Source organism: Dermochelys coriacea, chromosome 1 (genome assembly GCF_009764565.3).
Source record: "Dermochelys coriacea isolate rDerCor1 chromosome 1, rDerCor1.pri.v4, whole genome shotgun sequence".
Lineage (NCBI taxonomy): Eukaryota > Metazoa > Chordata > Testudines > Dermochelyidae > Dermochelys > Dermochelys coriacea.
This window is the reverse complement of record NC_050068.2, coordinates 187,352,536-187,365,650: the sequence shown is the minus strand read 5'-3', so window position 1 is coordinate 187,365,650 and position 13,115 is coordinate 187,352,536. Positions and strand designations below refer to the sequence as shown.

Below are 13,115 nucleotides of genomic sequence, written 5' to 3'. Positions count from 1 at the left end.
CTGAACATATCAGTCAGGAGCAGTGCAAGAGTAAAGTCTCTGGATAAGACGTAAAACTGAAATCCTAACAGTTGTGGTCAAAGACCTCAAACATAATTACAGCAAGTTAAAATGTCCATTGCCCTCAAGTCATATGATCTTTCAAACCTGATGTGAAGCAAACTTCTATTAATTTTTTTGGTGAAGGTTGCTTAGTTCCCTGTATGATAGAAATCTGACATTAGAAGTGGTGCAGAGAGAGCACACCATCAGAAGGGGGATGTATTGGGAAATAATGGTATCAGTTGGACTCCACATGCTGGCATGAGAAACTTTCACCCAAAGTTTCAGAGAAATATAGAAGGAAACATTTGTTTGTGAGAGTGCATTCTGTAGGAGAGATGTCAGAAAAATGCTGGTACAGAACTACATAATGCAGGAGGAGATTCTCTTTAACAGTTGTCATTATGCAACTCACAGCGTTTAATAAAGTAGCTTGCAGCAGTTCTCTTTAACACAGTAGGTGCAGCCATGGGGACGACAGGCCTCAGTATACAGTGACATATAATGAACAAAGCAAAATGACAGCCAGATCAATACTGGGATTTGTAGTCTTTGATGGCCATCTCTCTGTATTACACATGAGGGTGGCTGAAATCTGCTGCATTTTATGTATAGCGGAGCCCTTGGCCTTTTGACAATTTGTGAATATAAACCTTGCTTTGTATAGTATCAGCATCAATATGCTGCGTGCAAAAGCTATAGGTAACTGAAAGCCCCTGATAATCAGTAAAATGGGTTCCTGACTTTGTCATTTATTAGGAGAGATGAACCATACTTCAGTTGGAATGAGTAAAATTGTTGCTGTTTACTTTCCCTATTAGGGAAAATTAACTGGGATACCAGATGAATATTGGTATATTTGAAAGTTTTGGGTTTTTTTTAAAATTACCTTTAATAAACATCCATTTATAATCTTTAACTTCTCTTTCTTCCATATTTTTTAAGCAGCAGTGCTGGCCTGCCCCTTTCTGATAATGTCCCAGAGGGTCTGACTGCAGCAGCCATAGCACAGTGAATGGCACTCTCTCTTTCCTCTTATGGCTGCTTCTCAAAGAAGATTGGGAGATAGGGAAAAATCTCATCTCTCCCTCATCCCAGCACATCCACTCAGGGCCTGGGAGAGTTGGAACCAGTCATCTCCTCCAAGGACAGCAACACACAATGCCTGCAATAAGTATCAGAAGAGAGAGGGTGGACCTTACACAGTATTGCCTGCCCCAGATTTTCAAAAAAATCACAAATCAAGCCTCAAAAACCCATGAGATTTTTAAAAAATAATAATTGGGGGACAGGGATTATTTTCCTTCTAGTTTCTCAAACTTTTGGGTGCACTCAGGTCTCATCTTCAAGCTTCTCTCTATAGCCATAAGGACTAGAAACTTACTTTTTAAAAAAAAAAAAACGGAAAGCTGAGATTCACATGACTCTAGAAGCTGGGGCTCTAGGAAACACACCGGTTATTGTGATATTTGTGAGAAAATTGTGGTAATTGGCAACATCTTTTGCAGGTGGTATCCCTGGCCTTCTACTATGCACCCACAGGGATCCAGGACAAAAAATGCCTCTTCTGCATATTGGTGCAGAGGGGTGTGACTCAGCCTTGTAGCTCTCTCCCACAAAAAGATCACTTATATTAACAACTAGGCTAAATTCTCCTTTCATTTACACTAATGTAGATGCCAATCTTCATTTAAGACATGGAGCTACTTCAGTTACAATATTAAAGTGAAATAGAACTTCAATTATTAAGTGGGACAGAATACACTACAAGGTGAGTCCTGTTCATCCAGATACTTTCAACAGGCAAAACAACACTGCCCTAGTTGATTCTGGCATGGCTTCTATAGGTCCTGGGTGTATATACTGGCTGAAAGGGACGCATCATTCCGGATTTCCATTGATGAGCAAAAGATGACAGATTTTGCTATTCATTGTGTTGGAGCTACTGCAGCCAAATCTCAGCAGGAGGGGTAGGGTATCTGACTTGTATGCCACGAAGAAAACAGTTAAACAATACAAAATATAGGTTTTTTGGGGTTTTTTTGTTTTTCAAAAAAAAGTATAATTAATTTTTAAAAACAAGATTAGTAATTCTACTTGAGATTTTCTCTTTGCAAAAGTATATTTCTTTTTAGCCACACTTTAGAGTATCAGGTAACAACAGAAATATCTAATCCACATTCATGACATGCATGACCTCAACAACACTATAAATCAATGACCAAAAATGTGTCAAAAACAAAATTGTAGTTTGTTATTTAAGTAATTTCATAAACCATGGCATATTGGTGGATTTCTCCTCACCAGACTGATGGAGTGTAGGATGAGCAGAGGCCTCCAAAGATGGTCTTTGTTCATTGTCAGGCGAGGATAGTAAGGATGTGGAAGGGGGGGTTTCTACTGAGGAAGATGTTGAGGGAGCTTGTGCTGACATTGTAGAGGATGAAGAGGATGGAAGCTGTTCAGGACCATCCACTTCCATTGCAGTCTCTGATTCAGCACTTGGTATGTTGCTAATAATGGAGGCATCTGGTCGACTGGTTCCACCTTTGGGGGAAAAAATAGCAAATGCACATTTACAGAAGGACTCTTTTATATGATCATTTAATATTTTGCAAACATAAAATGTTCTGTACTGTACAATATACTAAAACTACAGTTTGTGCCCCAGAAAGCTTCCAATCAAAAAGATCTTGTACATCCAACCCCCTCTTTCATGTTAAAAAAAAATCTTTGTATTATCAATAATTCTGTTTATCCTTACTAAAATAAGTTATCACCTCTAGATCGAGATCTTCCTCGTCCTCGGTTGCTCTGCGCAACTTCACTAGCTTCTTCAAACCATCTTGATAGCATGTCTGACATCCTCTGCATCAGAGAGACATTAGGACTTTGCTCCCCTGTAAAAATAAAGATATTGAAATTATCTGCAATTTTGTAAAGAATTCAAGAGACGCTTTTCTTTTTCCATATAAAACACAGTACTGAAATTACACAAATTGGTATCCTTGGAGTGAAATCACTTTTTCAGAGTAACACTAAGTTATTCTAACTCGTATTGCAATTTGAACAGGGCAATAAACTAAAAAAACCTCAACTTTCATTCTGCTTCACAATTAAATTCGAGTTTACCTATATCTGACTTTTTGTAACTGAGTTCCACTGTATTCAGTCTGAACACTTGTTATAAAAGTTAAGTCAGCTGTTTCAGATTTGAACAATTATTATTATTTTATTATTATTAACAAGACATTTTTACTAGATAATACCTTAAAAGCAGGAAAAGTGATTTACTGATTATTCCACTATCTAATGTAAGTGGCAGAAGGGAATTCAAATTTCCACAGATTTCACTTGTTGCCCAACTGACACATATCTAGTTAGAAGATGCTGTATTCAAGAACACAGTTAAACATATTTGTATTACAATATTGCCTAGAAGCACTAGTCATGCACCAGAACCCCATTGTTCTAGATGCTATACATACAGAACAAAGACACAGATTGTTAACCCCTTGGGATGAAGACTAAGCATAAGACAAAATACAGCATATGGATAGATAAGCAGGGGGATTACAGGGAAACAATGAGACAATATATTGGTCAGCATGATAGGCAGTGTTTTCAGCAAACTTGCAATTCAACCCTTGTAAAAAAAATTGCACGAACCATGACAAAGGAGAGTTTTGAGGAAGCATTTGAAAGTGGATAATGAGGTAGCTTTGCCAATGTTTACAGGAAGTGCCTTTCAACTGTGGCAAGCAGCATGGGAGAAAGCATGAGGGTGCTTGTTTGAAAATTTAACAAGTGGGCAGTGGAAGCTAGCATCATTAGCCAATCTGAGGTGAATATTGACAGCTTGATAGCAAAATAGACGATAGGTAGGATGGGTATCGACTATGACAGCCCTTGAAAGTGAAGACAAGTAGCTTATGTTTGATGTGAGAGAAGGGGGAGTAGTGAAAGGATTTAAAGAGAGGGGTGACGTGGTCAAAGTGACAGACTAGGAAAACGATCTTTGCAGCAGCATTCTGGATGGATATGAGTGGGGCAAAACTGCATTTGTCACAGCTAGAGTAAAGGATGTTGCAGTAACCAAGATGCGTGACGAGAGCTTGCATGAGAGTTTTAACTGTGTCGATGGACAGGAAAGGCTGTAATTTTAGATATGTTATACAAAAACAAACAGCAAAATTTAGATATAACCTGGATGTAAGGACCCAGAGAGAGGTCGGAGTTAAAGATAATACCCAAGTTATGGGCCTGAGTGACCAGCAGGGTGATGATGTTGTCCACAGTGTTTGAGAAAGGGGCTTGGGCAGAGGAGGGAGATTAGGAGTTCTTTTGCAGACTTAGCTTGTTCCTAGACATCCACAAGAATAAGTCAGAAACACAGGCTAAGATTTTAGTTTGGACAGAAGGAGACAGGTCTGCAGGAGAGTTTAGAAAAGCTAGACGAGCACAAGTCCATGGGGCCAGATGCGCTGCATCCGAGAGTGCTAAAGGAGTTGGCGGATGTGATGGCAGAGCCATTGGCCATTATATTTGAAAACTCATGGCAATCGGGGGAAGTCCTGGACGACTGGAAAAAGGCTAATGTAGTGCCCATCTTTAAAAAAAGGGAAGGAGGAGGATCCTGGGAACTACAGGCCAGTCAGCCTCACCTCAGTCCCTGGAAAAATCATGGAGCAGGTCCTCAAGGAATCAATTCTGAAGCACTTACAGGAAAGGAAAGTGATCAGGAACAGTCAGCATGGATTCACCAAGGGCAAGTCATGCCTGACTAATCTAATTGCCTTCTACGACAAGATAACTGGCTCTGTGAATGAGGGGAAAGCAGTGGACATGTGGTTCCTTGACTTTAGCAAAGCTTTTGACATGGTCTCCCACAGTATTCTTGCCAGCAAGTTAAAGAAGTATGGGCTGGATGAATGGACTATAAGGTGGATAGAAAGTTGGCTAGATTGTCGGGCTCAACGGGTAGTAATCAATGGCTCCATGTCTAGTTGGCAGCTGGTATTAAGCGGAGTGCCCCAAGGGTCGGTCCTTGGGCCGGTTTTGTTCAATATCTTCATAAATGATCTGGAGGATGGTGTGGATTGCACCCTCAGCAAGTTTGCAGATGACACTAAACTGGGAGGAGAGGTAGATAGGCTGGAGGGTAGGAACAGGATACAGAGGGTCATACACGAATTAGAGGATTGGGCCAAAAGAAAGCTGATGAGGTTCAACAAGGACATGTGCAGAATCCCGCACTTAGGACGGAAGAATCCCATGCACTGCTACAGACTAGGGATCGAATGGCTAGGCAGCAGTTCTGCAGAAAAGGACCTATAGGTTACAATGGACGAGAAGCTGGATATGAGTCAACAGTGTGCCCTTGTTGCCAAAGAAGGCCAATGGCATTTTGGGATGTATAAGTAGGGGCATTGCCAGCAGATCGAGGGATGTGATCGTTCCCCTCTATTCGACATTGGTGAGGCCTCATCTGGAGTACTGTGTCCAGTTTTGGGCCCCACACTACAAGAAGGATGTGGAAAAATTGGAAAGAGTCCAGCGGAGGGCAACAAAAATGATTAGGGGACTGGAACTCATGACTTATGAGGAAAGGCTGAGGGAACTGCGATTGTTTAGTCTGCAGAAGAGAAAAATGAGGGGGGATTCGATAGCTGCTTTCAACTACCTGAAAGGGGGTTCCAAAGAGGATGGATCTAGACTGTTCTCAGTGGTAGCAGGTGACAGAACAAGGAGTAATGGTCTCAAGTTGCAGTGGGGGAGGTTTAGGTTGGATATTAGGAAAAACTTTTTCACTAGGAGGGAATGTGTTACCTAGGGAGGTGGTGGAATCTCCTTCCTTAGAAGTATTTAAGGTCAGGCTTGACAAAGCCCTAGCTGGGATGATTTAGTTGGGGATTGGTCCTGCTTTGAGCAGGGAGTTGGACTAGATGTCCTCCAGAGGTCCCTTCCAACCCTGATATTCTATGATTCTATGAGAGAGTAGATCTTTGTTGTCAACATAGAGATGGTAGTTGAATTTCTGTTTGCAGATGAAATTACCCAGAAATAAAGGCTAGAGGGAGAAGAGAAGGGAACCAGTGACAGAGCCCTGTGGAAACCTAAAGAAAGATCAAGGGCAGATAAGGAGGATTGTTCAAAAGACACAACGAAGGAGTGATTATAGAGGTAGGAGGAGAACCAGAAGAGGACAGTGTCACAGAACCTAAGACAGACATGATTCCAAGAAGAGCATGGTCAGCTGTATCAAAAGTGGCTGACAAGTCAAGGAGTGTAAGGATGGAGAACTGGTCCTGAACTGTAGCTATGAAGGAGTCATTTTCTTTGGCAAGAGTGGTTTCAGTGGAATGCAAGGAACAGAAGTTGGATTGAAGAGGAACTCCAGACAGCAATTGTAAACAGTGCGTTCAATGAACTTAGAGATGAAAGGCAATTGGGTGACAGTTGGAGAGGCAAGTGGACTCAGAGTTTGGTTTTGTAAAATAGGAGAGATTAAAGCATTTTTGTATTATGAGAGGGAAAAGTCGGAAGAGAGCAAGAAGTTAAGGAGAAGAGTAAGGTAGGGCATGAGCGCAAGGAAGATCAGGAGATGGGATGGATTCCACCAGAACAACTGGAGGGGTTAGAGGAGGAGGGTAGATAAGAAAAGAGATGGATATAAGGTGGAAGGATGAGGTAATAAACAGATAATTTTGCACAGCAGAAGTCTCAGCTCACCCACTTGCCTAACTAATACAATGTAGCTGTTGTTTCCAGCACATCAGCCACTATTTAGCTGTATCAGAAAGTTGAGAGTCAAGGTGCTGAAGCTGCAGCCTTAGTGAAAGAGTAGATCTTGGAACTAGGCATAGCTCATATAAGGGGTTGAGTGAAATGGAACCTATGGAGGAGCAATGGAAGAAATATTCAGACAACTTAGGTGACAGACATCCTCGGTGACAGGAAAAATGAGGTGGGGGGGGTTGTAGTCCTTGAATTTGATACACTTGCATGTATCCCAGAATTTGGCAGTACTGCAGTCAGCTATTTTGTATGTTCAACCATTACCACTGGAAACCCAAACATCACATAGCAAGGAAAATCTTAGGCCCCAAGAGACAAAGTCACACAGCTGCATGTTTCCAATTCTGTTAATCAGAACGGGAGGCTGGGACAGGGATTAAGGTTTCATGAAAATAAAAGGAATGTGTTGACAGATTACCTTGGTTTTAGGTCCCTCTGATATAAGTTTTATTCTTGTTATGATTAGAAATGCTTTGCTAATAATGAGAATAATGAATTGTCATTGGCTATTGCTAGGAAAATTGTTAGCCTATTAGGGGCTATTATGAGTTACAGAAGAACCTCCGAGTTACAAACACCTTAGGAATGGAGATTATTCCTAACTCTGAAATATTCGTTACTCTGAACAAAACATTACTGTTATTCTTTCAAGTTTGCAACTGAACATTGACTTAATATAGCTTTGAAACTTTACTATGTAGAAGAAAAATGCTGCTTTGAAACATCTTAATTTAAATGAAACAAGCACAGAAACAGTTGCCTTGTCAATACTTTTTTTTTTTTTTTTTTTTTTAAACTTTCCCTTTATTTTTCAGTAGTTTACATTTAACACAGTACTATACTGTACAGTATTTGCTTTCTTTTGGTCTCTGCTGCCTGACTGCGTACTTCTGGTTCTAAATGAGGTGTGTGATTGACCAGTCAGTTCGTAACTCTGTGGTTCTACTGTATGTGCTTTGTTTGGAGAAAAGGTATGAAAAGTTTCGTTAGAAAGTGTGCTTGGGAGCAGTCCGGGGAAGTTTTCTTTAGGCAAGGATCTCACATCTAAAATTCCCCATCAGCTGGATAAAAGCTGGAACCTGGACACTCAGTTGTTGATCTCTTGAAACCATCTTAACTTAGGTAAATATAAAGGTTTAAGATGCTCTAAAACCTACTGTGACAGCATGCGCGTGTGCGCGCGCACACATGCTTAAAATCTAATTAAAAAATAGTTTGTATCAATTATATCTAGGGCCCTACCAAATTCACAGCCATGAAAAATGCATCACGGACTGTGAAATCTGGTCTCCCGTCCTCTCCCTCCCAGTGAAATCTGGTCTTTTGTGTGCTTTTTACCCTATACTATACACATTTCATGGGAAGACCAACGTTTCTCTAATTGGGGGTCCTGCCCAAAGGGAGTTGCAGGGGGAGGTCACAGGTTATTTTAGGGGGGTCATGGTTTTGCCACCCTTAGTTCTGTGCTGCCTTCAGAGCTAGGTGACCGGGGAGTGGCGGCGGCTGTTGGCCGGTTACCCAGCCCTGAAGGCAGCACCCCAACCGCAGTAGTGCAGAAATAAGGATGTCAATACTATACCATGACACCCTTACTTCTGCACTGCTGCCTTCAGAGATGGGTGGCCAGAGAGTGGCGGCTGCTGATGGCCCAGCTCTGCAGGCAGGGAAGCAGAAGTAAGGGTGGCATGCCATGCCATCCTTTCTTCTGTGCTGCTGCCGCTGGTGGTAGCAGCTCTGCCTTCACAGTTGGGCTCCTGGCCAGCACCTGCCGCTCTCCAGCTGCCAAGGTCTGAAGACTGCACTGTCACCAGCAGCAGTGCAGAAGTAAGGGTAGCAGTACTGCAACCCTCCCTACAATAACCTTGCAAACCACCACCAACCACCACACCTCTTTTTGGGGTCAGGACCCCTACAATTACAACACAGTGAAATTTCAGATTTAAATAGCTGAAATCATTAAATTTACTATTTTAAAAATCCTATGACAGTGAAATTGGCCCAAATGGACTGTGAATTTGGTAGGGCCCTAATCATATCAGATGGAGGAACTGCGTCCCCACTGATTTATTCCTGACACTGCCTGGATAAAAACAGGAAAATTACCACTGCCTTGGGTTCTGAAAACCCTGGGTAATGGGGTGGGTGTGAGTGTGTAAAGATAGTGTGATTAAAAAAAGGAATCGTTAAATTCACATTGAGCGCGCGCGCGCGCACACACACACACACACACACAAAGACGACCTAAAAGGGGGAAAAAAAAGTATTTTCTGTAAAAACGTGAGTTTTCTTAATTTTTAAAGGTTTGTGTGTTGAGATACATACAAGTGTCTTCCTGTGACCCTGAATATTCTTTTGATGGGGCAAAAAGCAGCAAAGCTTGTGATGTATTTTAAGATACCTAAACTTTTGGACAATTTTAAAGCACATCTTTTTATCTCAAAGCATTACATAATTTTCTTCCACTATTTTCTTGGTTTCTTGATTTTTTCCCCCCCATTTCCCGACACTTTTTTTCCCTAAACATCTTGTTGATAAAGTTGCTAGGCTCATGTGGCTAAAGTCCTTTTAGCCACGGATTTCGAACACGTGCCCAGGTGCCTACAGCACCACAAGAAATGAAAGGCTGTACCTTAAGCTATTATTACTGTAATTCTTGTAAAATAAAACAACTCTGCAATTGTTTATAAATGTTTGAAAGATTTTTTTTTACTGAAGAAAGAATGGACATCCGAGGCAGCAAAAAGATAAGTGGACTTGCCACTCCTCTGAATACCTGTGAGAGCTGTCTAGACAGATGGCCCAGAGGAAGAAGAGAGGAATGTCAGAATCACACCACAGGCCAGAGCTGGAGTTTTTCATTTTTCTTTGTTGCTTCTCTTTTTCTAATGTTTGTCAGTTTTGCTTGGTTCCAAAAACACTTGCTGGAGAGGAGGGAAGTAGGATGAACGAGAGAGTTTTCAGTATCCCTCTCAAACTTCAGATCATCTGGAGATCAGAAGTGACCATTTATGTGAAAAGCTAGAGGGACAGAGAGACTACAGGGTGATGGGAAAGGCTTGAGGCAAAAGGGATGGACACACAGAAGTTTTCCGAGGTAGAAAGAGGTGAGTGGAAGAGAAGATCTAAAGGAGGAGATGAGAAAAAAAAGACAGATTTTAGGAAGAAGGGGAACTAGCACAGCCACTTTTCAAAATCTTTTCAAGACAGACCATTTCTAATATGAGAAAGGAGGTAACCAAAAAGAAGAACAATGAAAAAAGTAAAAAGAAAAAAAAAACAATTGCCAAGAGGAGAGGATGCAGACAGAAAGCGAGGAGCAAGAACCAAGTAGGAGCTGTAGCCAAGAGGCGATCTGAAGAAATAAACCTAAAAAATGAATGGGGCCTATAGAAGTGTGGAGTATTAAAAAAAAAAATCACACAAACACACATGAAGATAAGAGAAGAGATCATTATGGATATGCAGATGAAAATGCACTAAAGGGCAAAGAGGAAGATGTCATTAAAGAAAGACAGCAACGTTCCACAAGCTTTCCAACTTAAAATGCAATAGGATCACTGTTTGCTGACCCCACTTTATTATTGGCAAAGCAATTTTTGGAACTATTAACTGCCTGTATTAACTGTTTCTGGTTCCAGCAACTGCATAATACTACTTTACAGATGTGGAAGCATAGGCATCAAAATTAAACGACTTGGCGACTGTCACTAATGAATCAGTGGCAAAATCAGGATTGAAACACTATTGTTTTGATTCCTAGTCCAGATTTAATTATTACACAGTATTTCCTCTTTAACTTTAGCTTTAGCAAAAAGTAACGCCATATCTACATTAAGGAAATTCACACTGATGTAACTACATCAATGTAGTACATTAGTGCAACTTAATTCAGTAAATCTTATTTCACACAGGTAGGTGCACCTACACTATTAACTACACTGATTAGAATTTCCCTAATGCAGACAGGGCCTAAAATTTACTACATTCAATACAGCAACATTTTTCATCTTATGTTAAACTATACGTGAAATATTCTAAAATTTGGGTATGATCCTTAAAAACTGCAGATAATTTTGTTTTTAAACACTTTATATACTTCAGGAATACTAGAAACAACAATTAAAATAACCACACATTACCATCTCTTTCTCGTTCACTCTCAGGCCTTGCTCTTGGTCCTGTATCTGACCAATCCCCTCTTAGTCTCAAACGTTTAACAGGAGGTTGCCGTAACTAGAAAAATAAAGATAAGCAATGGTATTATATAACTAAAAAAAACTCTGCTTCCTACCTTTTTAACTGTTATTCTTTGAGATGTGTTGCTCGTGTCTAATCCATTCTAGGTGTGTGTGCAACCATGTGTACAGTTGGAGATTTCTGTCTTAGCAGTATCTGTAAGGTCAGCTATGGCCACGCTCATGCGCTGGTATATTAGGTGCCGCTAGCCCTATGCCCTCTCAGTTCCTTCTTGCCAGCAACTCTGACAGAGGGGCAGCAGGGTGGGTAATGTAATGGACATGAGCAACACATTTTGAACAACAGGTACAAAAAGGTAGGGAACCGTTTTTTCTTCTTTGAATGCTTGCTCATGTCAATTCCATTCTAGGCGACTCTCAAGCAGTATCCTCAGAGGTGGGCTCGGAGTTCACGGTCTTGTGGCTTGCAGCACTGCTCTGGCGAAGCCAGCATCGTCCCAGGCCCGCTGGGTAAGTACGTAAAGGGACATGAACGTTGGACAGACGACCAGGTGGCCCTACAGATGTCCTGGATAGGCACTTGAGCTAGGAAAGCTGCCGAAGAGGCTTGTGGCCTGGTTGAATGGGCTGTTATGATCGCTGGAGGGTGTGCCTTTGCCTGATCCTAGCAGCAGCGAATGCAGGCAGTGATCCAAGAAGAAATTCTTTGAGCAGACACTGGACGACCTATCATCCTGTCAGCCACCGTGACAAACAATTGCATTGACTTACAAAATGGCTTGGTTCTTTCAATATAGGAGGTTAGTGCAACCTAGGGAATGCGACCTACACTCCTCCTCTAACTTATGCAGTTTTGGAAAAAAAAACAGGTAAGTAAATGTCCTGGCCCATATGAAAATGTGAGATTCCCGGCTCCTCCCCACCTTGGGCAGAAAAACTGGGTGCGACTGCAGCTGGACCTTGTCTTTGTAAAAGACAGTATAGGGCAGTTCGGAGGTAAGCGCCTTGAGACCCTGCAGGCAGATGTTATTGCAACCAAGAAGGCAACCTTCCAGGAAAGGAGAAGGAGAGAGCAGGAAGCCAGAGGATTGAAGTGGGAGGTCCCGTGAGCATGTGGGGGGTCCTTGACATGTGGGTAGAGGCACTCAAGGCCCTTAAGGAACCTGGCAGTCATGTTCTGGGCAAAAACCAACCTGCCCTCAAGAGGCGGATAGAAGGTCGAGATAGTGGCCAGAGGGACCTTGATAGATGAAAGGGACAGGCCTTGGAACTTGAGATCCAGATGGTAGTCCAGGATTAACTGCAGCAAAGCCTGCTTGGGCCGAATGCCTTTATCCAAAGACCAATAGGCAAACCACTTCCATTCAGCCAGGTAGGTAGCTCTGATGGAAAGTTTTCTGCTACCCAACAGGACCTGTTGGACACCAGACGAGCACTCCTGCTCCTCTGCATTTAACCATGCAGCAGCCAAGCCATCAGGTGCAGCACTGCCAGGTTTGGATGCAGAAGACTGCCGTGGTTTTGGCAGGTCCAGCTTGAGCAGTAGCTGTAACAGAGCAGCCACAAGAGGTCCAGCAGCGTGCCAAACCAGTGCTGGCGTGTCCAAGCCGGCACTACAAGGATCACCTTCACCTTTTCCTGCTTGATCTTCATGAGGATTCTGTGAATTAATGGCACTTGGGGGAAGTGTACAACAGAGCCCCCGACCACAGGAGTAGAAAAGCATCCGACAGGGAGCCTCTGTCGATCACCTGAATACAGCAGAAAACGTATTTCCTGCTCTGCCTGGACTTGAACAGGTCCACCAGGGAGTCCCGCACCCCTGGAAGACGATGCTGACCATTTCCGGATGGAGGGACCACTCGTGACGAGACGAGAAGGTCCTGCTGAGGCGATCTGCCAAGGTGTTTGGCTATGGGATGGATGTTGTGTTGTACGCAGAAGTCCCAAAGCTTGAGGGTTTCTTGGCAAAGGGCAGACGACTTTGCTTGTTGATATAGTACATAGCCATTGTATTGTCCGTCAGAACCTAGACCATCCTGCTTCTTATGTGAGGTAGGAAGGCTTGGCAGGCCAGGT

At 42.4% G+C, this 13,115-nt stretch overlaps 1 protein-coding gene across 1 annotated transcript in view; it reads right to left on the bottom strand.

Moving 5' to 3' along the window:
* The window catches only part of DCAF6 (DDB1 and CUL4 associated factor 6), a 154,350-nt gene that overhangs the window by 72,583 nt on the left and 68,652 nt on the right, over window positions 1–13,115 (bottom strand). Inside the window, 3 exon segments of the mRNA XM_043510068.1 lie at window positions 2,347–2,589; window positions 2,823–2,942; window positions 10,980–11,073. Coding sequence (XP_043366003.1) covers window positions 2,347–2,589; window positions 2,823–2,942; window positions 10,980–11,073 — 457 coding nt within the window.